The 23,338-nt window shown below is 42.7% G+C and overlaps 2 protein-coding genes across 6 annotated transcripts in view; both read left to right on the forward strand.

Annotated features, from left to right (window-relative positions):
• LOC6524557 overlaps positions 1 to 23,338 on the forward strand; it is a 93,786-nt gene that overhangs the window by 33,556 nt on the left and 36,892 nt on the right. For 2 of the 5 annotated variants that reach the window (XM_039377872.2, XM_039377870.1), the window contains exons 2-6: positions 11,925 to 12,338; positions 12,970 to 13,075; positions 13,681 to 14,211; positions 14,735 to 15,660; positions 15,753 to 15,856. In XM_039377872.2, coding sequence (XP_039233806.1) covers positions 12,268 to 12,338; positions 12,970 to 13,075; positions 13,681 to 14,211; positions 14,735 to 15,660; positions 15,753 to 15,856 — 1,738 coding nt within the window. In that variant the 5' untranslated portion in view covers positions 11,925 to 12,267. Of the gene's footprint in view, positions 1 to 11,924; positions 12,339 to 12,969; positions 13,076 to 13,680; positions 14,212 to 14,734; positions 15,661 to 15,752; positions 15,857 to 15,989; positions 16,784 to 23,338 lie in introns of those variants that run through there. The other 3 variants (XM_039377869.1, XM_039377868.1, XM_039377871.1) reach the window with 3 other exon arrangements.
• Positions 3,223 to 4,038, forward strand: LOC6524554. Its single transcript, XM_002100375.4, has one exon. The coding sequence runs from the start codon at positions 3,324 to 3,326 to the stop codon at positions 3,750 to 3,752; it is 429 nt and encodes a 142-aa protein (XP_002100411.1). The 5' UTR covers positions 3,223 to 3,323; the 3' UTR covers positions 3,753 to 4,038.

The following is a 23,338-nucleotide window of genomic DNA, read 5'->3' on the forward strand; positions in this document are numbered from 1 at the left end:
TCATAATTAGCAGTTGGTGGCTACTTAAATCGAAATGATCGTTGGCCACTTCCTGACATTTCTGTTTGCCTGGTATCTGAAATTCGAAATATCTCAATTTTTCGGCTTAAAAGACCGGTTTTTGGGACATTTCATTGTTTTATGCACCAGGCAATCATAATTAGCAGTTGGTGGCTACTTAAATCGAAATGATCGTTGGCCACTTCCTGACATTTCTGTTTGCCTGGTATCTGAAATTCGAAATATCTAAATTTTTCGGCTTAAAAGACCTGTTTTTGGGACATTTCATTGTTTTATGCACCAGGCAATCATAATTAGCAGTTGGTGGCTACTTAAATCGAAATGATCGTTGGCCACTTCCTGACATTTCTGTTTGCCTGGTATCTGAAATTCGAAATATCTCCATTTTTCGAACAAAACTCGGCTTAAAAGCCCGGTTTTTGGGACATTTCGTTGTTTTATGCACCAGGCAACCATAATTAGCAGTAGGTGGCTACTTAAATCGAAATGATCGTTGGCCACTTCCTGACATTTCTGTTTGCCTGGTATCTGAAATTCGAAATATCTAAATTTTTCGGCTTAAAAGACCTGTTTTTGGGACATTTCATTGTTTTATGCACCAGGCAATCATAATTAGCAGTTGGTGGCTACTTAAATCGAAATGATCGTTGCCCACTTCCTGACATTTCTGTTTGCCTGGTATCTGAAATTCGAAATATCTCAATTTTTCGGCTTAAAAGTCCGGTTTTTGGGACATTTCGTTGTTTTATGCACCAGGCAACCATAATTAGCAGTAGGTGGCTACTTAAATCGAAATGATCGTTGGCCACTTCCTGACATTTCTGTTTGCCTGGTATCTGTTTTGTGCTGCTAATAAACATAGCTAACTATGTCTATCCTTACTTTTTCGATTTTGGGGAAAAAAAATAATCAGTTTTTTTTCGATAGCAATAGCAGTATTTGTCCAAAAGTGGAATGTCATACCTCGTTGAATTCGTAACAAAATTCCCTATCGATCCATGTACATACTTTGAAATGCTAATTTATTGCCATTTTTCGCAAATTTTGATGATGGTACCCCTTATCGAAAATGCAAAAATTTGTCAAATTTTTTTTCCCCCAAAATCGAAAAAGTAGGGATAGACATAGTTAGCTATGTTTATTAGCAGCACAAAACAGTCTTTATTTTAGCTGTGCGGCTATTTTTGGCCAAGTTATGGCGAAAACCCCGATTAAAAATATCCGATTTTATTACAAAATTTTTCGATTTTTTGATAAAAAATAATCCAATTTTTTTCGGCGAAAACCCAAGTTAATTTTTTCTCTGTACATCGACGCCCTACTTTGTCTTATAGTTCAGCAATTCCTTTAAGTACTCGGGCGTTCTGTGCCACTGAGCACTTGGGGGGCTGAGGGAGCGGGGCCAGGTGTCAGGACCTCTACAGGAGCTGATGACACAGTCGTCCTGGGACCTTCTTCCGGGCATCCGACTATCCCCGATAACGGCGGCAATTTCTCGCAACGCATTGCTCAAATTGCATTACATTTTATAGATGGCTTTTCCCTGATTTCCCTTATCCGGCCTGCCTTTTTCCAAATTGGATAATTCATAAATGGCAGTAGCTTAATTTTTTTCCGATCGAAATTTCCGCTTCTGGTTTCCTCGAGCGGATAAGCTTGTGGCGATTTGATTACATAAGTTGTAGGTAATAAAGATTGAGATAAAAATTATCACATTCAGCATTGAAAAAATGCATGATTTTCGATATGACGGCTACTTATTCGTTTAAAGGGTTCTGCGTGGAAAGAGTTTGATTTATTGGTTCTGCGGGTTATAACCTTAATCAATGTGACACTAAAGCATCCAATTACAGGCCATAAATTTAGCCATACATTCGCTAGTCAGTCCTTAAAGAGCCACGACCCATAAATAAGGAGCACAATCCGCGCCCAGCGCTAAAATTTATTTCCCATTTGGAAAACCTTTAACCCACCGTTGAGTTAACAACTCAACTTGAGTTGAGAAATGTTTGAAATATTTCGGCATCTAACGACGTTTTAAAGAGCCCAAAAGAATATGCAAATGGTTGTGGGTGTGGGTGTGGGTAAAGAAAGAGCACCTCAAGCAGGTGAAAAAATACAAAAAAAAAAAAATCGCATGCCTATGCATCGTTCCATTCTGTTTTATGGTTCATAAACTTTCGCTCCTCGGTGAGTGCTTTTTGCCCTTTTTTTTATGGGGGCACATTGAATAAAAAACTGATTTGTTTTGCCGCCCCTACTTCAACGTTTGATGTTGCCGGCTGTTTTGGCTGATTTCAGCCATTTGTTGCCACCAAAATGTGGCACAGTTTTTTCGGGGGCTAACATATGGCACTCACTTCGCCATAATCAACATCATCATTATCATCATCATCATGCTGACGAGTTGTTAATGATGAGCATAATGACGACACGGAGCGCTTTGGGCCAACAAAGTTGTTAACATAAAATGGCTCGCTGCACACATGTACACCCACAATTTGCTCAGATTTCCCCAGTACTTACAGCCCTCTATGTGTGTGTGTGTGTGTGCGCCTAACAACTTTCACTTTTATAGTCCTCATATGTCATTGCAGTGCGCATATCTGAAGGTCAGCAAAATATAAGCAAATCCAAGCGGAATCACACGGAAATAAGTTTATTGCACCTAATGTCTAATGGCCAATTTTTGTATTTAAGTTTTGAATTTATGCATTTGAAAATCAATTGCTAAGAATTGTATAGCAATTTCTTTCCATGCAGCAGTTTTCCAGCAAAAATTTGCAGTTGAAAAAAAAGGCAAAATAAAATGTGAAAATTGTATTAGATTTTGCATTTGAAGAAGGTAAGCGGAGGAAAGAAAACACCGAGTTATTGAGGGGTTGTTTTTGCTAGCGGTGTGAAACCCAGTCCCAAAAAACTTCGCACTGAGGCGGGCTGAGTAAACTTTTTATATTTTCATGTTTTCATGTTTTTCCCTTTGGTTTTTTCCCAGCTTTCAGAACCTTGATGCCCGCTGCCCGCTGGGGGCGATGGATGATTCTGATTCTGATTTTGATTCTGATTTTGATTTAGCCCCATGTTACTTTTTTGGCATACGCCACCCAGTCGTATGGGCAATGTAAACAAGTTTCTCCCGCCGCTCACATCCGGTTTCTGGATTTGCTGCGATGAAAAGCAGGCTTTTCCCCAGTCGCTTTCGTTCGACTGGCAGCCCAACTCGGGGTTATAGATACCTTCGGGATTCAGTTTATACCCAGCATTCGAATCAGACATACACTGAACATTTCGATTAAAAAACGATGCCAGTTTTGAAACTATATACTTTCTACACCAAGTTCTTTCCATCCGCCAAAGTGCGTCGCAAGGAGTTGAGGCGAAGGTGGTACTTGTTGAAGTTCAGGCGGAAGCTACAACCCCGTAGTGAGCTCAAAGCCAGGACTATCTGCAAATCCGTGCCGTCAATTGGTAATAGCGAACTGCTCTCGAAGCATGTGATCGGTAGCTTTCGATTGGAATTGCAGTGCGATTCGAACTCGAAACGGCTTGAGATCACGGCCACACTGGCGAACCCCGTAGTTCCGCCGGATACGGATCCCGCACCGGAGGATGAGCAGCTCTACGAGCTGTACATCTGCAGTAGCCAGGGCCAATTGCTGGGCAAGGTTCCGTTCACGGAGAGCGACTACCGACGTGCAGCCCACACGGCCATCGAGTGCATGAACATCTAGACATTCACCGGAAACGTTTTTGCCATTTCAAAATCCCCTTTGTTGTGCATTCCCTTTGACATGGAAGAGGAGGAGGAGGAGGTGGAATATTTTTCATCCTGGGAACGGCCAAATGACAGCCACTACTTGCGATGGGCCACTGTATGCTGAACGGACCTTCGAGTATCGATTACCTGTTACGACTCCATTTTCATAACTCCTGCTGCTTTGTGGCAAATTGTACAAAGCTGCGAAAAGCTGTAGAACGATATTTGGACCTTAATAAATTTAAAGTAAATTCATTAAATAATTTGAAGCGGCTTACACAGGCTTTAGAAGAGATGTATGCAACATCATTACTTTGGTAAATAAAATTCATCAAAAGAAAGTATTTCAACACAAATAAATAAGCTCTGGTTTTTCTGTCTTTTCTCTATAGTGTGATTTCATTACGAGAAAATCTCCAAAAAATCTACTGCTGCTGTAAATAAAATGGCATTTGCACGGCTCTTCAGCAAAATAAATACAGAATATACAAAATCAAGTTTATTGACAAGAAATTAGCAATCAGGGCAATGCAAACTTTCACTTCTTCAATCAATGTTGCTTTGACAGTTGCTTGAGTAGAAGCTTTTTAATTTAGATATGTATATTTAATTAGTACCAATGTCGTATTGAAGATTTTGTCGATAAATATTTAACGAACTTTGAAGCTTTAAACTCAGGCTGAACAAGAAATACCTAAGTATACCTAATACCCAAATATTTAAATTTGGACCCTCATTCTTTTGCTTTCCCCAGAAATAAAAGAAAAAAATCCAGAAGCTGTTGAAAATCAACAAATTCAAAATGTAAAGTCATAAGATGAACCACTTTAACAATCCCTCGTAAGCGATAATTGCAATTGGGCGGGATCTGCGGTTCCTGGGCAGGGTATTAAAAAAAGGGGCACCGAAGGATGCTAATAATTCCGACCATATATCCACTTACCTTCCACAGACACACACACACACACATACGCACACCCAAACTCACACACACATATGCAAATGCGCGAGTGCTTGTGTACCCTGCATACATACATATAAGACGACAAGACCCCAAAGAACATGCTATCAATTTTATTTTTATTTATTTTACCTCCCTCCAAAGCGCCCATTTTCCCTCGCATTTGTTTGCTCTTGGCTCAGGCTGAGCATATTTTGTAGCTCGTAAAAGTTTTTGATATAAAATGTAAACAAAGGCGAAATGCGAACACGGAAAACACACAGCCTCCAAACACTGCGGCGAAAATGTAGTACAAAACAGGAGATCAGAAGCTATTTTTTAATGTGCAATTACATTATGTTTAAATATTGCATAGAAATTGCATTACAGAATATCTAACGCGATTGATGAATAAATATAATTAACTATCTGATTATGAATAGCATCGTTTAGTTCATTTAATTCGTTATTTTGAATTCAAGTATTATTGAATGAGTGTAGTTTTTCGCTCAGTGCTGGCAACTCAAAATTATGGCGCGTTTTGTAACCAGCAAAAGGCCAAAACGAGTTTCGTCTTTCGCCTGCTTGTTTTTGTTGCGGCTTCTTTTTTCGCCGCCCCCTTTTCCGTTTCCCTTTGCCGCCACTTTTGTGGGTGGGGGTACCTGCGCGTGTGTGTGTGTGTGTGGGAGCGAGAGAGAGAGAGAAAGAGAGAGAGGGTGCCCAACGAGCCCTTTCAATGCTCGATGCTCACGCACTTGCACATATTAATTAAAAAGTTCAGGGTCAGGCCAAAAGAGACAGACATCAGCTGGCCGAACAAGGGCTAAAAAGCAACAAGAAGGAGAAGAAAAAAAAACAACAAGCGTTGGTCAAAAGGGGGAGGTTGAAAGGGGGGGCACGGGGGGCGTAACCTCTGACTTGGTTATTTTTAGTCCGTCCCGGCCATGTTGGTCGAAAATTTCTGTGTTGCTTTAGCATAATTTGTTTACTCTACTCTTGTGGTTCTTGCATCCCCCCCGTTTGGATACCCTGTAATTTTCAGCCACAATGAGTTGCTCATGTTGCTTGACATTAAAGGTGTATGACAGTGCTTTTCCCTTGAACTTTTACTTACTTATCTCATTCAAACTTTTGCCACGAACTTTTTAAGACATCTTAACAAATAGTTTTCCTTTGAGCAAAGTAGTTGTCATAAGCTTGCTCATAATATTTCCTTTTTAAAAGGTAACTGAACAGTCGCAACGGGCAAGTAACTATCGAAATGACCTAGTATGCTAGTTGACTTGCCACTTTTCAGGAACATGCCCCTTCAGGACTTACCCCAAGCCACCGAAAGCGTACAAAACGGCCAACGAAACTTGAAAACAAAAGCTGGGGACACACACACATACAGGGCATGAGGGGAGGGGAGGGGGTGAAAGGTCCTTGCGGGTCACGGAAGCTGTGCGTAACTATAATTAATTTCATTTTAGACTGGTTAGCAAATAAACGAGCAAACGATGCGGTTCCCTCGCTGGCTGCTTGTTCAGCTTCTCTCACCCTCGCACCTTCTCACTCTCGATAGAAAGTACAACCAGCCATCCAGAAACCACCCATTCAACCACCCATTCAACCACCCAAGAGCACCACCACCCATCGACTCGTTTTTGGCCAGTTGAGACACTATTTTTGGCATCGTCCTTGTTGCCATGTTGTTGGCTTTGCACTTTGCCAGCACTTGACTGTCCAGCATTTCGTTCGTCGACCACCTGCAAAGCCACCCAGAAAGCCACCCAAATTTCCCTACAAATTTCCAAAAAAAAAATATATATGTATATATAAAGAACGAGCAAACCACCCAAAAGAACCACCCACTTAGAGTATAACTGTTGCTTATGCTGCAGGATTTCATTTCGAGTCGAGCTTCGGCTGTCGAGCGTTGAAGTCCTTTGAAGGAGCTGAAAAGCTCAACCCTTATCAAAAATTCAACGGCATGATTTTATATCCCCGAAATTATTGATTCATCTTTTGAATGCCGAATCATGCCTTCGTTTTCGTTGGCAGCACACAAACAAAAAAAATGTTGATGCCACGGCCTAATCGCCTGGAACTCATTAACTTTCGTTCGTTGCAAATATTTTGTTTCATTTTGCTAGTCAGTGTTTACAAATGATTTTCTTTCTCGCATAATTAGGAGGCCTAAGCAATGTGTATTTACAAAAGGTGCTCATTTAAACAGCGAAGATTTGATTCAACAGAAAATCTGATAAACAGCATTTAATTAACAATTGTTTATGAACGAAAATTGATGTTGGAATTACTGAAAGAATACATTCCTTCCAACCAACAGGTTAAACATAATTGGTGCTTTTTGGCTATTTGATTGCCAACTATATATAACTATAGTTCGATAAATTGTTGCTAAAATATTGAGAGAAAAAGAGCGGGCGGCCAGCCTGATCCGGCTTGAATAAATAAAAATGCCGACGCCACAGTTGGTTGGCCCGTAAGTCATCCCGAGATGATTCCATCAAATATGCATGGCCCATCATCATCATCATTGGATCCCAGGCAGGGCCGAGCTGTCCATTTGAATTATGCATGCATAGACAGCAGTAGCGGGGGGGGGGGGGGAAAACTGGCAGGGGGGTGAGTTGGAAAGGTAGGGAAAACCGTAGGGGGTGTTTCGGGATGAAAGGGGTTTGTCAGCGGCAGGAAAGCGCAGCATGGCGCCTGCCAAGGAAATTAGATTTCCCACCAGCAATGCTGCTGTTGTGTGCGCTGTGTGCAGTGTGTATGTGTGTGTGTTTGTGTGTGTGTGTGTGCGCCAGTATCTGTGTTAGCCAGTTGGACAAAACGGCTTAAGTGTTTTTGCCAGCGCCTTTTCACCCGATTTGCATAATGGTCGCCGCGGCCGGCTGAAAAGTATGCTACAACTTTTTATCAACTTTGTCAGCGGAAATTATGCTCAACACTAGCACACCCACACTTACACACACCCACAATTACACACACCCACACTTACACACACATTCGTGCACAGGTCAGTTACGGTTCAATATCGCAAAATGATATATGTATGTATGTGCGAGTGGCCCCTATAAAACTCACTTTAATTATTTATTTATTCAAATGGCTGGCCTGGCTTCTAAGCCGAAAAGCCTTTTACAAAGGCAGCTTGAGTGGTGGAAAACCCGGCGGAAAAGGGGCAGAAATGCAGAGAGGAAGCAGCGCAGGGAAAGGGAGGAAAAGGGGGCGGAAGAGCGGAAAAAGGCAATGGCAAAGGCAAAGGCGGTGGAAAAGCATTTTTCCAACTTTCTCCCAGCGCTTCCTGCAAGAAATTGAAAGTGGCACGCGCAAATTACTTAATCCTACTTTTCAAGTACTTATACATATATACATTTGCACAGTGAACTCTTGATAGTGGGACACAGTCAATGAATATGCACTTCTGGACTTCACTTCAATATAATATAATATAATATATTTTATGAAATAATAATTCGCAAATTCACTTGATTAAGGCAGTAATTAAAGACAGCCACATTTTCCCCAAGCTTTAAATGCAAAATTGTGTGCTAAATAAATAAAATACCGGAGATGAAGTGAAATTATTTAAATATCCAAAGTTCGTATATGTATAAGAACAAAGAAATTGTTACATCTCAGAGTGTTTACTGTACACAAACTTATGTACACAGGCTAGGGCGGTAAATGCCTACACGTACTTTCAGGTCCTTTGATCTAATTTACCAAGCATTTTCAGGTATTCTAACTTTGAATGCCAAAAACGAAACCCAAGTGACAACAACAACGATCCAACAAAAAAAAAATGCCAAGTATAAAAAGCTAAATCTTAAACGATGGCGAACACGAAAATGAAAACGAAAAATGAAAATGAAAATGTTAAATGAAAATGCCTGCAGAAGCCGTCAAGCTAGAGCCTCCCCACTTTTCACTTTTCACGTGTCCCCAGCGAGTCCTGGCAGTTAATCAATGAATAGCCGCACCGCCGTACTGTCCACATCCTTGGAGCACACCACACCACACCACACCCTCCCGTCTCCGTTTGAGTCTCAGGATGCCGGACAGGGGACAGGACCACCAGGAATCCCTCGCAATTACATCAAAAGGAAAACGGCTGGCAAAGAGCCCAAGTAATATTTCAAGGGGGCTGGACCGACAGACGCTCTAAAATTAACTAAATAGCCGACGCAAGGCGCTCGTCCATGGAACCACCCGAAAATCCATCCCATCCTATCCCATTCTGTCCCATTCCAGGACACGAAAAGTCACTTAGAAGACTGAGGAGAATCAAAAAGAAAAACGACCAATGTCCGCCAGGTGTCCAAAGTACTCGCCCTTTTTTTTTTCTATATTTTTACTTTTACTTTCATTCCTACGAATTGCATTTTATTGCCACGACAACAGTTCACAAAAAAAATAAGAGTAGGAGCAAGAGGAACTGAATAGAACCGCAGACCATGGCAAATGTAAAATGTTCACCATTTAGCTAAATTGTTTCATTGAGCGCTGGAACAAAGTGGAAATGGTGGAGGAAAGTGGGCGAAAGTGGACGAAATTCTTGGGGGGAGATAAATGAGTTCCCAAATATAATGCAGATTAATGGAGTCAGGGGATTTGGCTCATCAAATCCCGCAGTAGTTGCCCTGCTTTTTTTTTCCACGAGGAAGCAACAAATAGCAGCTGGCAGCAAACTAAGACCGCATAAATTGTGCAAATTTATTTCACATTAATAACATTGCCTTGCATGCATGTATTTATATTTAAACAAAATCCAACAACTTCTAAATTGTCTAAACAAATATATTTCTTAACTATAAAAAAAAAGTGGAAAAAGTTGAAATATGAAACCTTGGCATAACTTTTAATTAGCCCGCAGTGTTGAGTAACTTTTTAAGGAGTTTTTCACCTGCGAAAGTTTATTAGGTTTTGCGGAAAATTGCATTCGGTTTAGAGTGCTGTGGTTGTCTGGGTGTGTGTGTGTGTGTGTGTGCGTGTGTGTGTGTATCTGCAGCGAAAGTACAAAAGTGGCTGGCAGTTGAGTTGTTGCTTCTTACTTTTTGTTGCCCCAGTGTTGAGCAACTGGGCTGATTGGAAACGCAGCGGAGGTGAAACAAATGCAGCCTCAGCCTTCCAATTTCCCACTTTTCCGCATTACCTTCGACCCCGCCCTCCCCCTTTCCCCAACTTCCCGATAGAGATCCGCAATTCGCACGCCGGAATCCCCATTTGCAGCTTCAGCTTCAGCTTCATCTCCATCTGCGTCCGTGTCCAGGTACAACTGCTCCGGCTTAGCCGCAAGCCGGACCGAAGGACACACACAGGGAAAAGTGCGGGAAAAGTGTGGAAAAGTGGGAAAATTGAGTTGAAAATTGTTCGTGGCACACACTTCACAGGCAACGCAAATTGACAGCTGTCAATCAACCGGTCGCCCACTTGAGCCTCACTCCTTCGTCCTGCCGGCTGCCATTTCTCCTTCCTCCATCCTCCATCCTCCATCCGCCTGCAGATCCCTTGGATCATCCATTGGACTCCCGGAGGACAGCGATGGCCAGCTGCTGTTGTGCACTTGAAATTGATTAAGCGCCGGCCCAAACTTTTCTCAAACTTCCAAAAATGCTAAAGCCAAAAATTCGGACAACAAACTGCACTACTTAAACAGCAGCGAAAAGTACTAATCACTTGAGAAGATTGCTCAAAATATCAGCGGCATTAACTAATTTAAAGGTCAGCAACCACCTGAAAATGTAATTTGATGTGTACGTTGATTGGAAAAGCCGGCCAAGCAACATTACAAATTTAGGAAGATAGAAATTCCAACTTAGGTAGAGCAAAAGCATTTCAGTTTAGGGCCGCTCAAATAAGGCGCTTAATTGCAAGTAGTCGGTGCTGGAAAATTCCGGGAAAACGGAAACATCATCGTGTCACTCAAATTGCACAGGTTCAATCGAAATGTGTGTCCTCATTGGCCGCAAAATGACTTTTCCCTCTCAGCATTTCACAATTTCTGTGGGGGACACACACACACACACACACATAGAGAAACTTCGGTACTTTGAACTACTTTGGCCAAGTGTTTCAATGACCGGCGGGAAAACTTGAGCTCCGTCTCGAACTGGGACTTTTATGAACCTGCCACTTATTGGACAACTTCCGGTGCGTTGTCTATGTCCTTGCACACATAGAGAAACAGCAAACAGGATGGGAGGTCCTGCCGCCTGGCAGTTATTAAGTTTATGGCCATAAACCTGCGACCAAATAAGTTGATACTCCATTTTGATTGCCTCGTGCATTAGTTCATCTGGAATTCTGGGCAGACTATTTCCATTTGCCATCTGCCATCTGGCATCTGGCATCTGGCTGAAGTGCAGCAATCTGCTGGCCAGAAACCACATCATTTCGTGAAAGTCAAGTACAGTAAACACCTGCAACTATACTTGCATTTAAAGCATGTTCTAACAACCTTATTCAAGAAAATAAATTCCATAAATTCTGGATTCAGTGTGTTTACTTCCTGCCTCAACGCAATAGCTTCTCAATTTAATGATTTGTGCATTACCAACAGAAAATAGTACTTTCCATTTATATTCCAAGTAATAAGAGCCAAATTGAATTGTGGCCATCTTCTGGGAAATTGAACATTGTGACTTGAGCTTACTTACGAGTATACTTCTGCGAAAAGAAATACAAAAACAGAGTATTTGCTCCGTTGCCTCTCGATTTCTTTGGGCAACGGTGCGTATGGGGGATTTAACCAATTATACGCAATACTGCAGCGCAAATTTTACAATAAATAAGTACGAATCAATGAATCAATAAAATGGGGCACTTAGAGGGCAACTTCAAAGTGACGAGGGAAATGGAAATATTCAAATACTCTGTTGATGGCAAACAAAAATTAAAGCGACATTATATTTATTTTGTTATAGTATGATTATGTTTTATAATGATTAGTTTTATTTATTTCGATTAATTTGCAGAATTATGTTATATTATTTATTTTAGTGTAAACAATAAATATCAATATATATATTTTACAAACCGTTAATATAGTTAATGACCACTTACTGTTTACCTGTAGTTTGGCCCATTTAGTAAATCCCAAGCCCTTTCGTAAATTGAGATTTGCCAGCCATTCGATAATTGAGCCCCATCCAATGCGTTTTAAACCACCAAATACTATTTTCTTCGATTTTTTTCCAGTGTATCTCTGTGTCTCTGTGTGTGTAGCATACCCATCAGTACCACCCCCTCTCCAAAAATATATATATATATAACAAAAAAAGTAAAAAACCCCCAAAAGCAAAACCCCCTACAGAAAAAGAAACCCACGAATACAAAAATACAGACCCAAAAAAAAAAAAAAAAATCACCGCACTTTCGGCTAGCCGAAAAGCCCGAAATCAGTCGTAAAAGCTCGAATCATTAATAAAGAGCGCAAGGAAGGAGGATAAGGAGTGAAGGGCCGCAGGAGCGGCAGGAGCCGAAGGATAACGCTCACATTCGAGGATCGGCGGGCGCTGCCACAGAAACCAGAACATGCGCCATGTCAAAACTGCGGCATTACCGGTCCATGGATCAGCCGTGCAGCAGCACCTGCGTGGTCATACGCAAAAAGTTAGCAATCCACACCAAAAAGAAGTCTAAAACTCTTAAGCTCTTAAACTCTAACACACCCAAAACGCCACCTGAACTCAAAAATCAGCGGAAGCGCTTTCACTTTTCCATCAACTAAATAACCAATAAAACAAAAAGCTTTCCTCTTCTCTACGCTTTTCACTATGCACGCCAAACTAAAACTGAAAAGGAAAGCAAAGCCAGGACTCTCACCTTGGAGCTTTCACATCCTGCAACACTTTCACCGCATGCCGCACTCACACAGCAAACAGCTAACAGCTTTTCCAAACTTTTCCAACTTTTCCAAACTTTTCCAACTTTTCCAACTTTCTCAACATTTTCAATTTTTCCCACCTTTTTTTTTTTAGCTAACTTTGAGCCTTTGCGGCTTTCGCATGTCCTAAGGACGAAGCTCTGTTTCTCGAGAAAAGCTTTGCCTGCCAGCCAAGCAGCCGATCCAAAAATAACACCTGCCATTCAGCCATTCTTCACCGCATGACACTGTCCCATCTTCAATTTTCCCACTTTTCCTCGCTTCTTTTCAACTCTGCATGCATTTTGTTTAACACTAAGTAATTGTTAGTCGTATTTTTTTAAACCATTTACTAATCGTCGTTTTGTGTACTTTCAGGACTATGACAGCCATTTGCTTTGTGTGCAACCTGCCCATCATGTCGCACCAAGTGGGTTTGGTGTGGCAGGGCGGCAACGGCTGGGACGATCTTGTGCGGGAACAGGTGGGTGCCACTCATTCGCAAAGCAAAAGTTAACAATAAAGTTTTTCAAATATTTATTATATCCTAAAGTGGACAAAATATATCCCTGAAGTGAACAAACAAAGAGCATGAGCTTACTTAATCAAAATCCCATTGGTTGCAGGGAATTGATTGGTAATAAATATAAAAATAAATATAATAATAAATATAAAAATAAATATAAAAATAAATATAAAAATAAATATACAAATATACAAAAATACAAAAATAAATATAAAAATAAATATACAAATAAATATACAAATAAATATACAAATAAATATACAAATAGAAATACAAACAAATATAAAAATAAATATACAAATAAATGTACAAATAAATATACAAATAAATATACAAATAAATATACAAATAAATATAAAAAGAAATATAATTTAAAACTAAATATAAAATGTGTAACAAATTTAATAAAAACAATTTGGCTTTTGAATATTAAATGAATTCACTGTAGTCTTACATTTTTAACTTAAGCGCTGTGCTCTCCTTACAGATATAGATACCTATCTAATTTGTGAGAGCGAAAGTTTGAAAAAGTCCCGAGAATAATACGTTGTTCCCACTTCCAGCTGGAGGAGTCCACCATACGACAGCGGTTGGGCGGACGGCGAGATTCGGCGGCCCAGATCACCACACCGCCGAGCACCTCACCGCCGCCGGGATTGCAGCGTCGGCGGCGCAGCTCGCTGGCCCAGCTGACGGACATCCTGCGCGAGTGGAGCGGCGGCACCAAGCAGCAGCAGCAGCAGCAACACCACTCGCAGCAGCAGCAGCAGCAACAGCTGCAGCAAGCCTCCCGCTCCAAGGCGCAGCTGAATCGCCGCGAAACGCTGGCGGATCTGGCACGCAGTCTGCCCTGGCGCACCTCCACCACCACCGATGCGAGCACGGGTGCAGGTGGCTCAGGTGCTGGTTGCACCACCTACATGGCGCCACGCAAGCGACGGGAATCATCCGCGGACTCCGGCATACGGAGCATGAGGTCGCGACGCGATTCCAATACCGCCGAGTTCGTGAGGCACTGGAATCGCCGCGAAAGCGGTGCAGTTGAGGAGCAGCCCAGCGTATCCGTGCCCGTGGTCGTCGAGTGCTCTAAAAGCGTGAGTATCGGGCAGATATGTGTACTCTATAAGGTTAAGAAGTCGACTGCATTAGTTTATAAGGTTAAGAAGTCGGCTGCATTAGTTTATAAGGTTAAGAAGTCGGCTGCCTTAATCTATTAAGTTAAAAAGTCGGCTGCCTTAGTCTAGAAGGATTTAAAGTCAGCTGCCTTAGTCTACAAGTCACAACCAACTGAGCATTGCTGGCAAGTGCACTCGAACGGCAGAACTCCACTCCACTGAGCTGGAAAATATTTGTTAATAACAAATTAATGTAAGCAACTTTTCACTTTCAACTCTCAGCAACTTTACTTGCTGAGTTTATTATATAAACAAGTTCCTAGCGTGTGCATTTGCCAGGAGAAACTACTCAGAAACTACCAGCACCTTTTGGCTCCACCTTGACCACAACCTTGACCCCTAACTCTCTCTCTCTTTCCCACCATTCCACACCGAACCATCGCACATCCTGGCAACCACCAATCACCAAACCACCGAACCACTGAACCACCAAAACCACCAGGCCTCCCGGCGCGGATCCGGTGAGAGCTACCTGTCCAGCAGTCGGCGCGATAGCAATGTGGCCGGTAGGGTGACCACGCCTCCGCCACCCGGCAAATACCAGATGGCCAAGAAGCGCGACTCACTGGCCGCGCCGGAGTTCCCAAATTTCCGGCAGGAGCAGCGACCGTCCACCAGTTCCGCCGGCTCCTGTTCGGACCACTCCATGCCCCTGATATCGACGCACTCGAGCACTCACCACCTGGCCCACCAGCAGGTGGACTCCGCGTGCCAAGCCCTGCCGCCGCCAACGATCATCACCAGCTCCGTAACGCCACCGGCAACCAGTCCAACGGCGCCGAAGGGACGCCGCGATTCCCAGACGCAGTGCGGTCGCGTTAATCGCCGGGATTCCAAAGCGGGCGTAAGTCCGGAACGGGCGCCACGCCTCCAGCGGCTGCAACGCCAGGCGACCGCCTTCGATGAGGGCTGCCTGCCGGGCGGCAGTAGGCGTGGCTCCCAGCCCGCACTCAGTCCCGATCCGCCGGACGACTGCGAGAGGCGCACCTCGCGTCGGGATTCCCTGTCACCGGACAGCGCTTCGCGTGGCGGTCGTCGTGATTCGCGTACTCATCTATCGCCGGATCGTTCCCACGAGCGGGATGGCAGTCCCAGGCGGCACACACTGCGCCGGCAGAGCAGTTCGGCAGCGAGATCACCCAGATCGCCGGACTCCAATAGCTGCTGCTCCTCCCGGGATCCCAGTCCCTGCTCCAGGCCACAAACGCAGCCCACCGTCGAGCAGAATCAGCGACCGGCCATCCGGCGGCAGTCCACCACCGAGGAGATTCTCATTGCCCGGGGATTCCGGCGACAGTCGACCACCGAGGAGATGATCCGCTGCAGGAACTTTCGACGCCAAAGCTCCCAGAGCGACGACGTCTGTCGGTGAGTGCTGACATCATTATTTGCCACTTAGTAACTATATGTATAGCTATAGAATATGATATATGACCCATATTACATCTCTATCTTCCCAGCTATCGTGGCAGACGCGACTCGTCGGCGCAGATAATCGACGGCACCATCGGCACCATGACCGTGGAGACAACCAGTACCTTCTTCGACTCCAGCACCCAGACAGGTGAGAGCGCTGTGTTTTCAAACTTTTCCCACCCAATTTGGTCCTGCCAACCGCGTTGAGAGCTTTTTGGCCCAGCTTAAGTTATCCTTTCGAAAGCTTGCGAAGTGTAAAGCTTTTGGGCATTTTGCTATGTTTACTTTGGGGGAAAAGCTGGTGTCAGCTGTTTGGCGCCAGGACAGCTGTTCGCTGACAAGGACCTGTCCACTCGCCACAGGATTCGCGTCCTTTTCACACGACACATGCCATTCAGTTGGTGTTGAAGTAACAGACGTGCCACAAGCACCGCAGCAGCCAGTCGAACGAAAAAGAAACGCAGCCGGCGAATCAAGTCATACAAAATACAACAAAAAATACAAAAAAATAATAAAAAAAAACAAACAACAAATTTAAATTAAAGGGCATACGTAGAGAGCGAAGAGCAAAGTTGTACAGAAAGAAGAACTCAGTAGCGCGGCAAAAAGTATGCTACGATTTTTACCAAACTATCGTTCAGCTCGCCATTGCGCATAAGTGGCTGAGTGTGTGTGTGTGTGTGTGTGTGCGTCTTGGCTGACTGCGTGTGTGTGTGTGCGTGCGTACGTGTATTGCTTTGTGTATATTTTTCATATCCTGCCTTGTAAACTTCTTTTTTTTGCTGTGCGTAACTGTGTGTGTGTGTGTGTGCGGTGCGTGAACACTTTTCATTGTCGTCGTCATCGACGGCTGCAGCTGCAACATCGCAGGATCCTCCAAGTAAACAACAACACAACAGCAGCGACGTGGCCGAGTACGTCGATGTCGATGTCGTCGGTGGCGGAGGAGGCGGAGGAGGCGGAGGCAGCGGCATTACCGCCACCGCACCAACACCCGCACCCCCCTCGCTGCGCAGTGGACGTCGCCAGCCGTCGAGCAGCAGCGCCAGCAGCAGCAGCAATCGCAGTCGCAGCGGTCTGTATATAAAAACAAATATATATATATATATTTATATGCACATATATATGTAGGTTAGGAAATGCCGAATGGCGGGCTGCCAAAGTATCTGTGGCATGTCTTACTTGTTGCACGTGAATGGGGCTAAACGACTTCTGGTGTCAAGTTCACGCACCCAAATAAACAAATAGCTTAGCTTTCACTGCGAATATCAAAAATATCGTTGTTACACTTTGCTGAGAAACATAACTATTAATTAATATATATTCTAGCAAATTTGAATAATTTTTTACATTCTGCAGTGTCTGTAAAATATAGTTTTGGTCGTAGATTTTCCAAGCATTTTCCGAGCTTCATTCAATTGAATGGCAAAAGAGGCTAGCCTTTTTGGCAGCCATACAAGGCAGCACGACCACGCCTCCCCTCGTCCTTGCCGCCTCTTAATGCCTTTTAATGAATGAAAGTGCACTGTCTGCGTGCGTGCGTGCGTGTGTGTGCGTGTTTGTGTTTGCTAATATCTGTTGGTATTCGTGAGTATCTGTGTGACAGTCAGGAAATGAATGAGCGCCGACTTCACCTCTTCACTCTCTCACTCTCAATCTATCTCTTTCTCACTGTTATGAATGAACTGCGAATTGAGTTTGATACTAATGCAGCAACAACATTGGCAATTTCCTATTATACCGCCCCGCCTCCCCCTCCCCCTGGCGCGACCACGCCCCTCGGCGCATTTTCCAGCTGGCAGTGCAACAAGTTCTTTGTCGCGACGGCCAATGCCAAACTTTGCTCGCAATGGAATGCAAAATTTATTGATTAAACTTGTTGCCCGCAGACGGGCGACATTCAAAGTCCATCGAATGGAGGTCGAAGTATCACTTATATTTACGATTTTGTAACAATCTCTAAGATGTTTTGAAATTTCTAAATTATGTTTACAAATATTCCCATTTCACGTAATGAAATGCAGGTAAAGATATCAATTCACTTATCTGGCGTAAGAAGAGAATGCCCATTAATGTTGCCATATTTGCAAGAACACAATTATTTTCCTTTTAACTCGCTTATGGCTCAAAAGAAGGCAGATCGAAAGACAACCAACAAGTCCTGGAATCGAGTCCTGGAAAGGATTTACGGCTGCTGCTCGTCCTGCGCTCCTTTGTGGCCACACACTAATTAATATTGAGTGTGAGCTCTGCAGGAGAAAAATGCTCAAGCACTTGATTTAATTAAAACAATTAGTGCTCGGTTTGCTATTGCCAATCACAGGCAGTAATTTCATTTGTGTCTGCCCCTTAAATACTTGCAAAGCCATCATCGTAATGCACTTCAAATTCAAACTTATATTGCCATAAACTTTGAACTAAATTTCAAACTAATCACTCATCCCAAAAGGATTATCAGCAATTGCCAAACGCAAACTGTACTCCAATTAGTATCGCAACTGTCTATTGATTACGTTACTTTTTATAATTGCCTTTTTCGATGTACACGAAAACAAAAACAAACGCCAAAGGTCGAAACTCGGTGTTTGGGGTTCAGTTTGTTGTGCCCCGAAATTAATGATAATTTATGGGCCAAAAAGGGGACAATTTGATTACCAAATTCGGTTCGATAAGCCGCGACTTACACAACTGTAGAGCTGATCCAGTAATCGCATTTGAATTTATGCATTAAACTAATTGTATTTGTGCTAATTATTTTTATGTGTGCTACTTGTGCAAATTGCCTAAAAAGAAAAACTCTTATTTACTTATGAACTTTGTGAAATGCATGGAAATTCTCCCCTTTTCCCTCGATTAGTTCTTATAGAAATGGAACGCACTGTCAAGGTCGAGCGGCGACTATTTTGATCAATTATATTTTTAAATGAACGCATCAATAAAGGCACAAATTGAAAATAGCTTTGCGCCTAATTGATTGACCGACCGCACAAGATTGATTAAAGTTTCGCGAAAAAGGACGCTAAGAAAAGCACAAGATGTACATACACACATACTCTTATGTTTGCGAAAAGTGTTGCCTGCAACACGGTGGAATGCCCCAGATGAGAAACAAACAAGCAAACAAGCGAACAAACAATGAAACAAACAAAAAACAAACATGGGGCGGCTATTTGCGATCCCTTTGATTGATGGGCGGCTGATTGATGGGCTGACCTAATGGCCAAACTGCTGCGCTCGCTCATAAAACAGTTCGTAATCGAAGGAATTAGCAGCTGCCGCCACTTCAGTACCAAATTGATGCCGAAACTGTAAACTCGAAAGAGAGAAAGTTTTCAAATCAGCCATCCCACGGCCATAAAATGCAAATTGCCATTGGGGACAGGGGCCAATGAAGAAATATAAAATACTTGGCAACCAAATGAAATGCCATCGACCTGCCCCATTCGATGATGGACTCGCCACCTGAATGTAGTCGCCGAAAAGTGGGCGTGGCCACAAATGTATAATGCCATTAACAGCTGTCACTTTCGGGCTGTTGAAATATTTGACAGCCAAACACGAGTGTCTCATAAAAAGTGGCAAAAACAAAAAGAAACAAGAAAAAAGAAAACAGAAAAAAAGAAGTAAGACAAAAATAAGGAAAATAACAAGGAACCTATAAAACGACGAGCAAAGCGGGCGGAGGCCATTGAAATGATAATAATAATAATAATAGCAATAATAATAATATTGAGACAGCATTTTAGTTTCGTGGTAATGGCTCGCGTTTATTTGCCAAACAAGATGGTTGTCAATTGTTGTTCCTTCGCCTTCGTCTGTTCCTTATTATTTCCTCCTCGCTTTCTTTGTCACTTTCTCCTTGTCTCTCTGTGTGTGTGTGCCTCTGTCTGTGTCTGTGTTAGTGAGGAGTATCCAAATTGCGTAGCCGACTGCTGCTGGAGCCTTTCGTCAATCATACGCACCGTTGTACGCATTACAACCCCCTGGACACCACAAGCCATAAGTCAGCCTAATGCCGCAGGAAATCAATATAGCCATCGCCTTATAAAAGCTTCATGCTCCGCGCTTAGCACTGGGAAAACTCGGGGAAAACTGCGGGAAAACTGGGGGAAAGCTCTGGCAGCTATTAAGGGCTAGGGTTACGCTTTCGGGGGAAGGGGAAGGGGAACTCGCTCAATCAGCAGCCGGCTGTCAGGATAAGTTATTAATCCATCGAAGTGGGTCACAAACACAAAACTGGCAATAAATACTATATTTTCATATTTCGCCCCCAAACCAACTACTTTACTTGTATATTGGCAAATACCTACAATTATTGCCATGTTGTCAATATAATGAAGACAATTTATTGGGCCTTCATAACTTATACATTCACTGTAATTTGTTTATAAGCGAAATATATTCGATGCAATAGAACATAAAAACTTAAGTACTTAAATATAATCGAATCTCAAGCTGAAACTTTTCAAGCAACTTGGAACATGGAATTCAAGTGGTACCACTTTGAGTTAATTTATTCAAAAATGAAGCAACCATTACGATTAATGGATCCTGCTGATAATTAAAAGTACACCTGCTGCTAACCCTTGCACCTACGAAATCGCCCATTTCCTTGTCCTTTTCTTGCGGCTATTTTCATAAAATCAAATTAACACACAAAACCCGCAGCACGCATGGGGCGAAAAAAGTGCGGAGAAAGCCTCAATGCTGCGTGGCACTAATTGAACTGAGGTGATGTGGGTGAAAGGTGGGCAAAAGGTGGCTGAAAGTTGGCTGAAAGGCGGGTGAAAGTTGGCCGATAGGTGGGTGAAAGTGGGTGAAAGTGGGTGAAAGTGGGTGCTGTTCGTGGCGATGGCTTAGCTGTTGGCCAGACAGAATGTTTGACTTTGGCTCAATTAACACCGCACACAGAATGGTCGACTCATAGATTCATTAAAATACAGCAAACAAGGCTGGACAAGATGGTGGTGTTATTCCGCCACCATCGCAACTAAAGCCACACCCACACAAACATACACACACACACATGGATATGGACAGGACACACAAAGGACGATGTGTCCCGTGTCTGTGTGTATTTCAGTAATTTGGATTAAACATGCAGTCCGGCGGGAAAGCGGACAACGGCGAGTACAATAGAAAATCACCTGACCCATTAACCAGCAATGCTTACAATGTCCCTCCCTTTCTTTCGCACCCTCTAGCGCCCTCTCTTTCTTACCAAAATAGCCCCGTCTCTCTCTGAAGTTTGAAGTTATTGCTTTCATTTCCCTGTAGTCAGTCGCTCTCAGACGCTAAGAATTTAATTAATTCCCAGCTTGGCACGATAAGCCAGCCAGCCAGTACACATTGTTTAAGTACGACGGCTATTTAAGGTCGATTTCTAATTCCATTTCATTACGCTTACTTAGTATCCCTGATTCGATGCGATCAAACATTTTCAGGGTTATCCAATTACCCTGGAAAAGCCGAATTGTAAAACGATTCAATGGTCTTTAAGTTCCTATTTCCATTTCCTAACAATTAACATCCTTTTCTATTTGATTTAAAATTAACATCCTTTTCTTTTTGATTAAACATCGCGTATGAAAGAATATGGCTTTAAATGCGTCTGTAAAATCATTTCATTGAAGAAAAGATAAACATAAACCTAACTAACTAGCTGCTGGAAATGCTGGAAATGCTAGAAAACTTTGCAGTTTGTTTTGACTAAAAGAATCCCAATGATTACCTTTCCGCACTCAAACACGAAATGAACAACTTTTCTTTGTAACTTTCACTGTCATTTGGCCCCGTCCAATTTCCCAAACTAAGTCGGTGACCCAAAAAGACAAAAAAAAATAAGAAAAACAGGAAAAAAAATTAAGCACCGAATCAAGCCAGCCGCACAAAGTCAAATCGATGAGGTTCCACGTAGCCAGCAGCAGACTTTCAGCAAATTTTGGTCTGGATACATCGCTTGTTGTCGCTTTCTCGCTAATTGGGAGGGGGGATGAGTTGGCTTCAGATGAAAATAATTGCAAAACAGTTTACTCAATAAAATTCCAAGTGATTTAAGCAGAGCCAGGTTGTCGGATCCGCATCTTTTCAGCTGACATTGATTGAGCGAGGAGGATGAAGGATTCGGGATTTTCGGACGCGATTGCCGGGCAGCTAATGGCCAGGACCTCAGTGGCAGGACTCAGTGAGTCACGCAGGTCTCATGAATATTACTTGCAAAAAGAATAAAACGGAAAATTCCAAAAAAAAAAGTTATGATACAAAGCGGAGCCAAGGAGCAAACAAATTCCTGGGCAAGAATAACTTTCGATAAAGTTTTCCCTTGGCTGCCACGCCAAAAATATAAGATTTTCACACGCACACACATCCTTTTCCTTTTATATTTTTTGTATATATATATATATATATAAAATACATATATCGAAGTGAAACTAGCACGCTCACAACCATTTCAAAACTGAATTAACTTTTGTTGCACTTTGGGTTACTTAAGCCCTCCACCGAAAATCTACATACGCACTTTCGACTTTTTAATATGTATTCTCTTTTGGCGAGCAAAAGTTTTTATGTAAATCGCCCAGAAGCCATCGGAGTTTCAGTGGGTTTTTTTTTATTTTTTTTGTGGGCCAAGGGTCTGCGGATTGATTCGCACACATCTCGTGCTCCACACTTTCGCCCAAAGGGGCGTCTCTGGGGGATTCGGGAGCTCCGGCTAATTCGTGACCGGGAATCGAAGTAGAGTGGAGCTTGCAAGTTGCTTTCCAGCCAAAATTGCCACAAGGATATGCAAATTTTTGAGTGAAAATGGACAACCCATAAAATTTAGCATCTCTGCTAATCTTTTTTATTAATAAAAGCAAGTTCGTTGTATAACTTTTCTATTTCTGGAATTCTTGGGTGATTCTAATTATGCTTGGCCAAAAAGAAAGTTGCACATGAATTGTTCACTTGTCCGGTACTAGAAACTTTCATTTAAATGCCATGTAGTTTTATGCACATTTTCCTGATGTCAATGGCACAAAGTTTCAACATTTTATAGTTTATAACTTGTCTCAGTGCAAAGCAAAGTTGTTGCAGCTGCAAAAATGTTACAAATAATTTTTTGCAAATTAGTACGTGTTTTATTAGTTTTACTCTTACTACTTTTTTTTTTTTTTTTTGGTACTTTTTAATAAACTAATAGGCAGCTTGTAAGCGATGAATCCAGTTTGTTAGCAGACATTATTTACTGTCACATGGCATTATTTACTAGCAGCCCAACCCAGCGGCCATAAATCCATCGAAAAGTTCGATTAACCAATGCCACTTTCGAAGCAGTTGACATGTGTGACTTGTTCCATTAACGATTATCATCGCCAGGCACGCAACTTGCCAGTTTTCCTTTTCCTCGATTTTCTTTTGGCATGGAAAGCCAGCCTGTGTGCAACAAGTGCGAAAAGTGCGAAAAGTGCGGCTCATATTTATAAATCAAAAGCGGCGCTGCTCGAAGGCAGGCCTCCCAATCCAAAGCACGAGTCCCCCAAATCCTGTCGGACCCCAAAAATTAATCACAACTCATTCGTACATGGTGCGCACTGAGCCCCAAATCCATTTGGTGTCGTCTACTTTCTTTTCGCCCCATGGCACATGT

The sequence above is a fragment of the Drosophila yakuba genome, chromosome X (assembly GCF_016746365.2).
Source record: "Drosophila yakuba strain Tai18E2 chromosome X, Prin_Dyak_Tai18E2_2.1, whole genome shotgun sequence".
NCBI classification, from domain to species: domain Eukaryota; kingdom Metazoa; phylum Arthropoda; class Insecta; order Diptera; family Drosophilidae; genus Drosophila; species Drosophila yakuba.

Excerpts from the sequence above, each read along its gene's own strand:
- LOC6524554 (XM_002100375.4), top strand. The coding sequence starts at position 3,324 with ATGCCAGTTTTGAAACTATATACTTTCTACACCAAGTTCTTTCCATCC.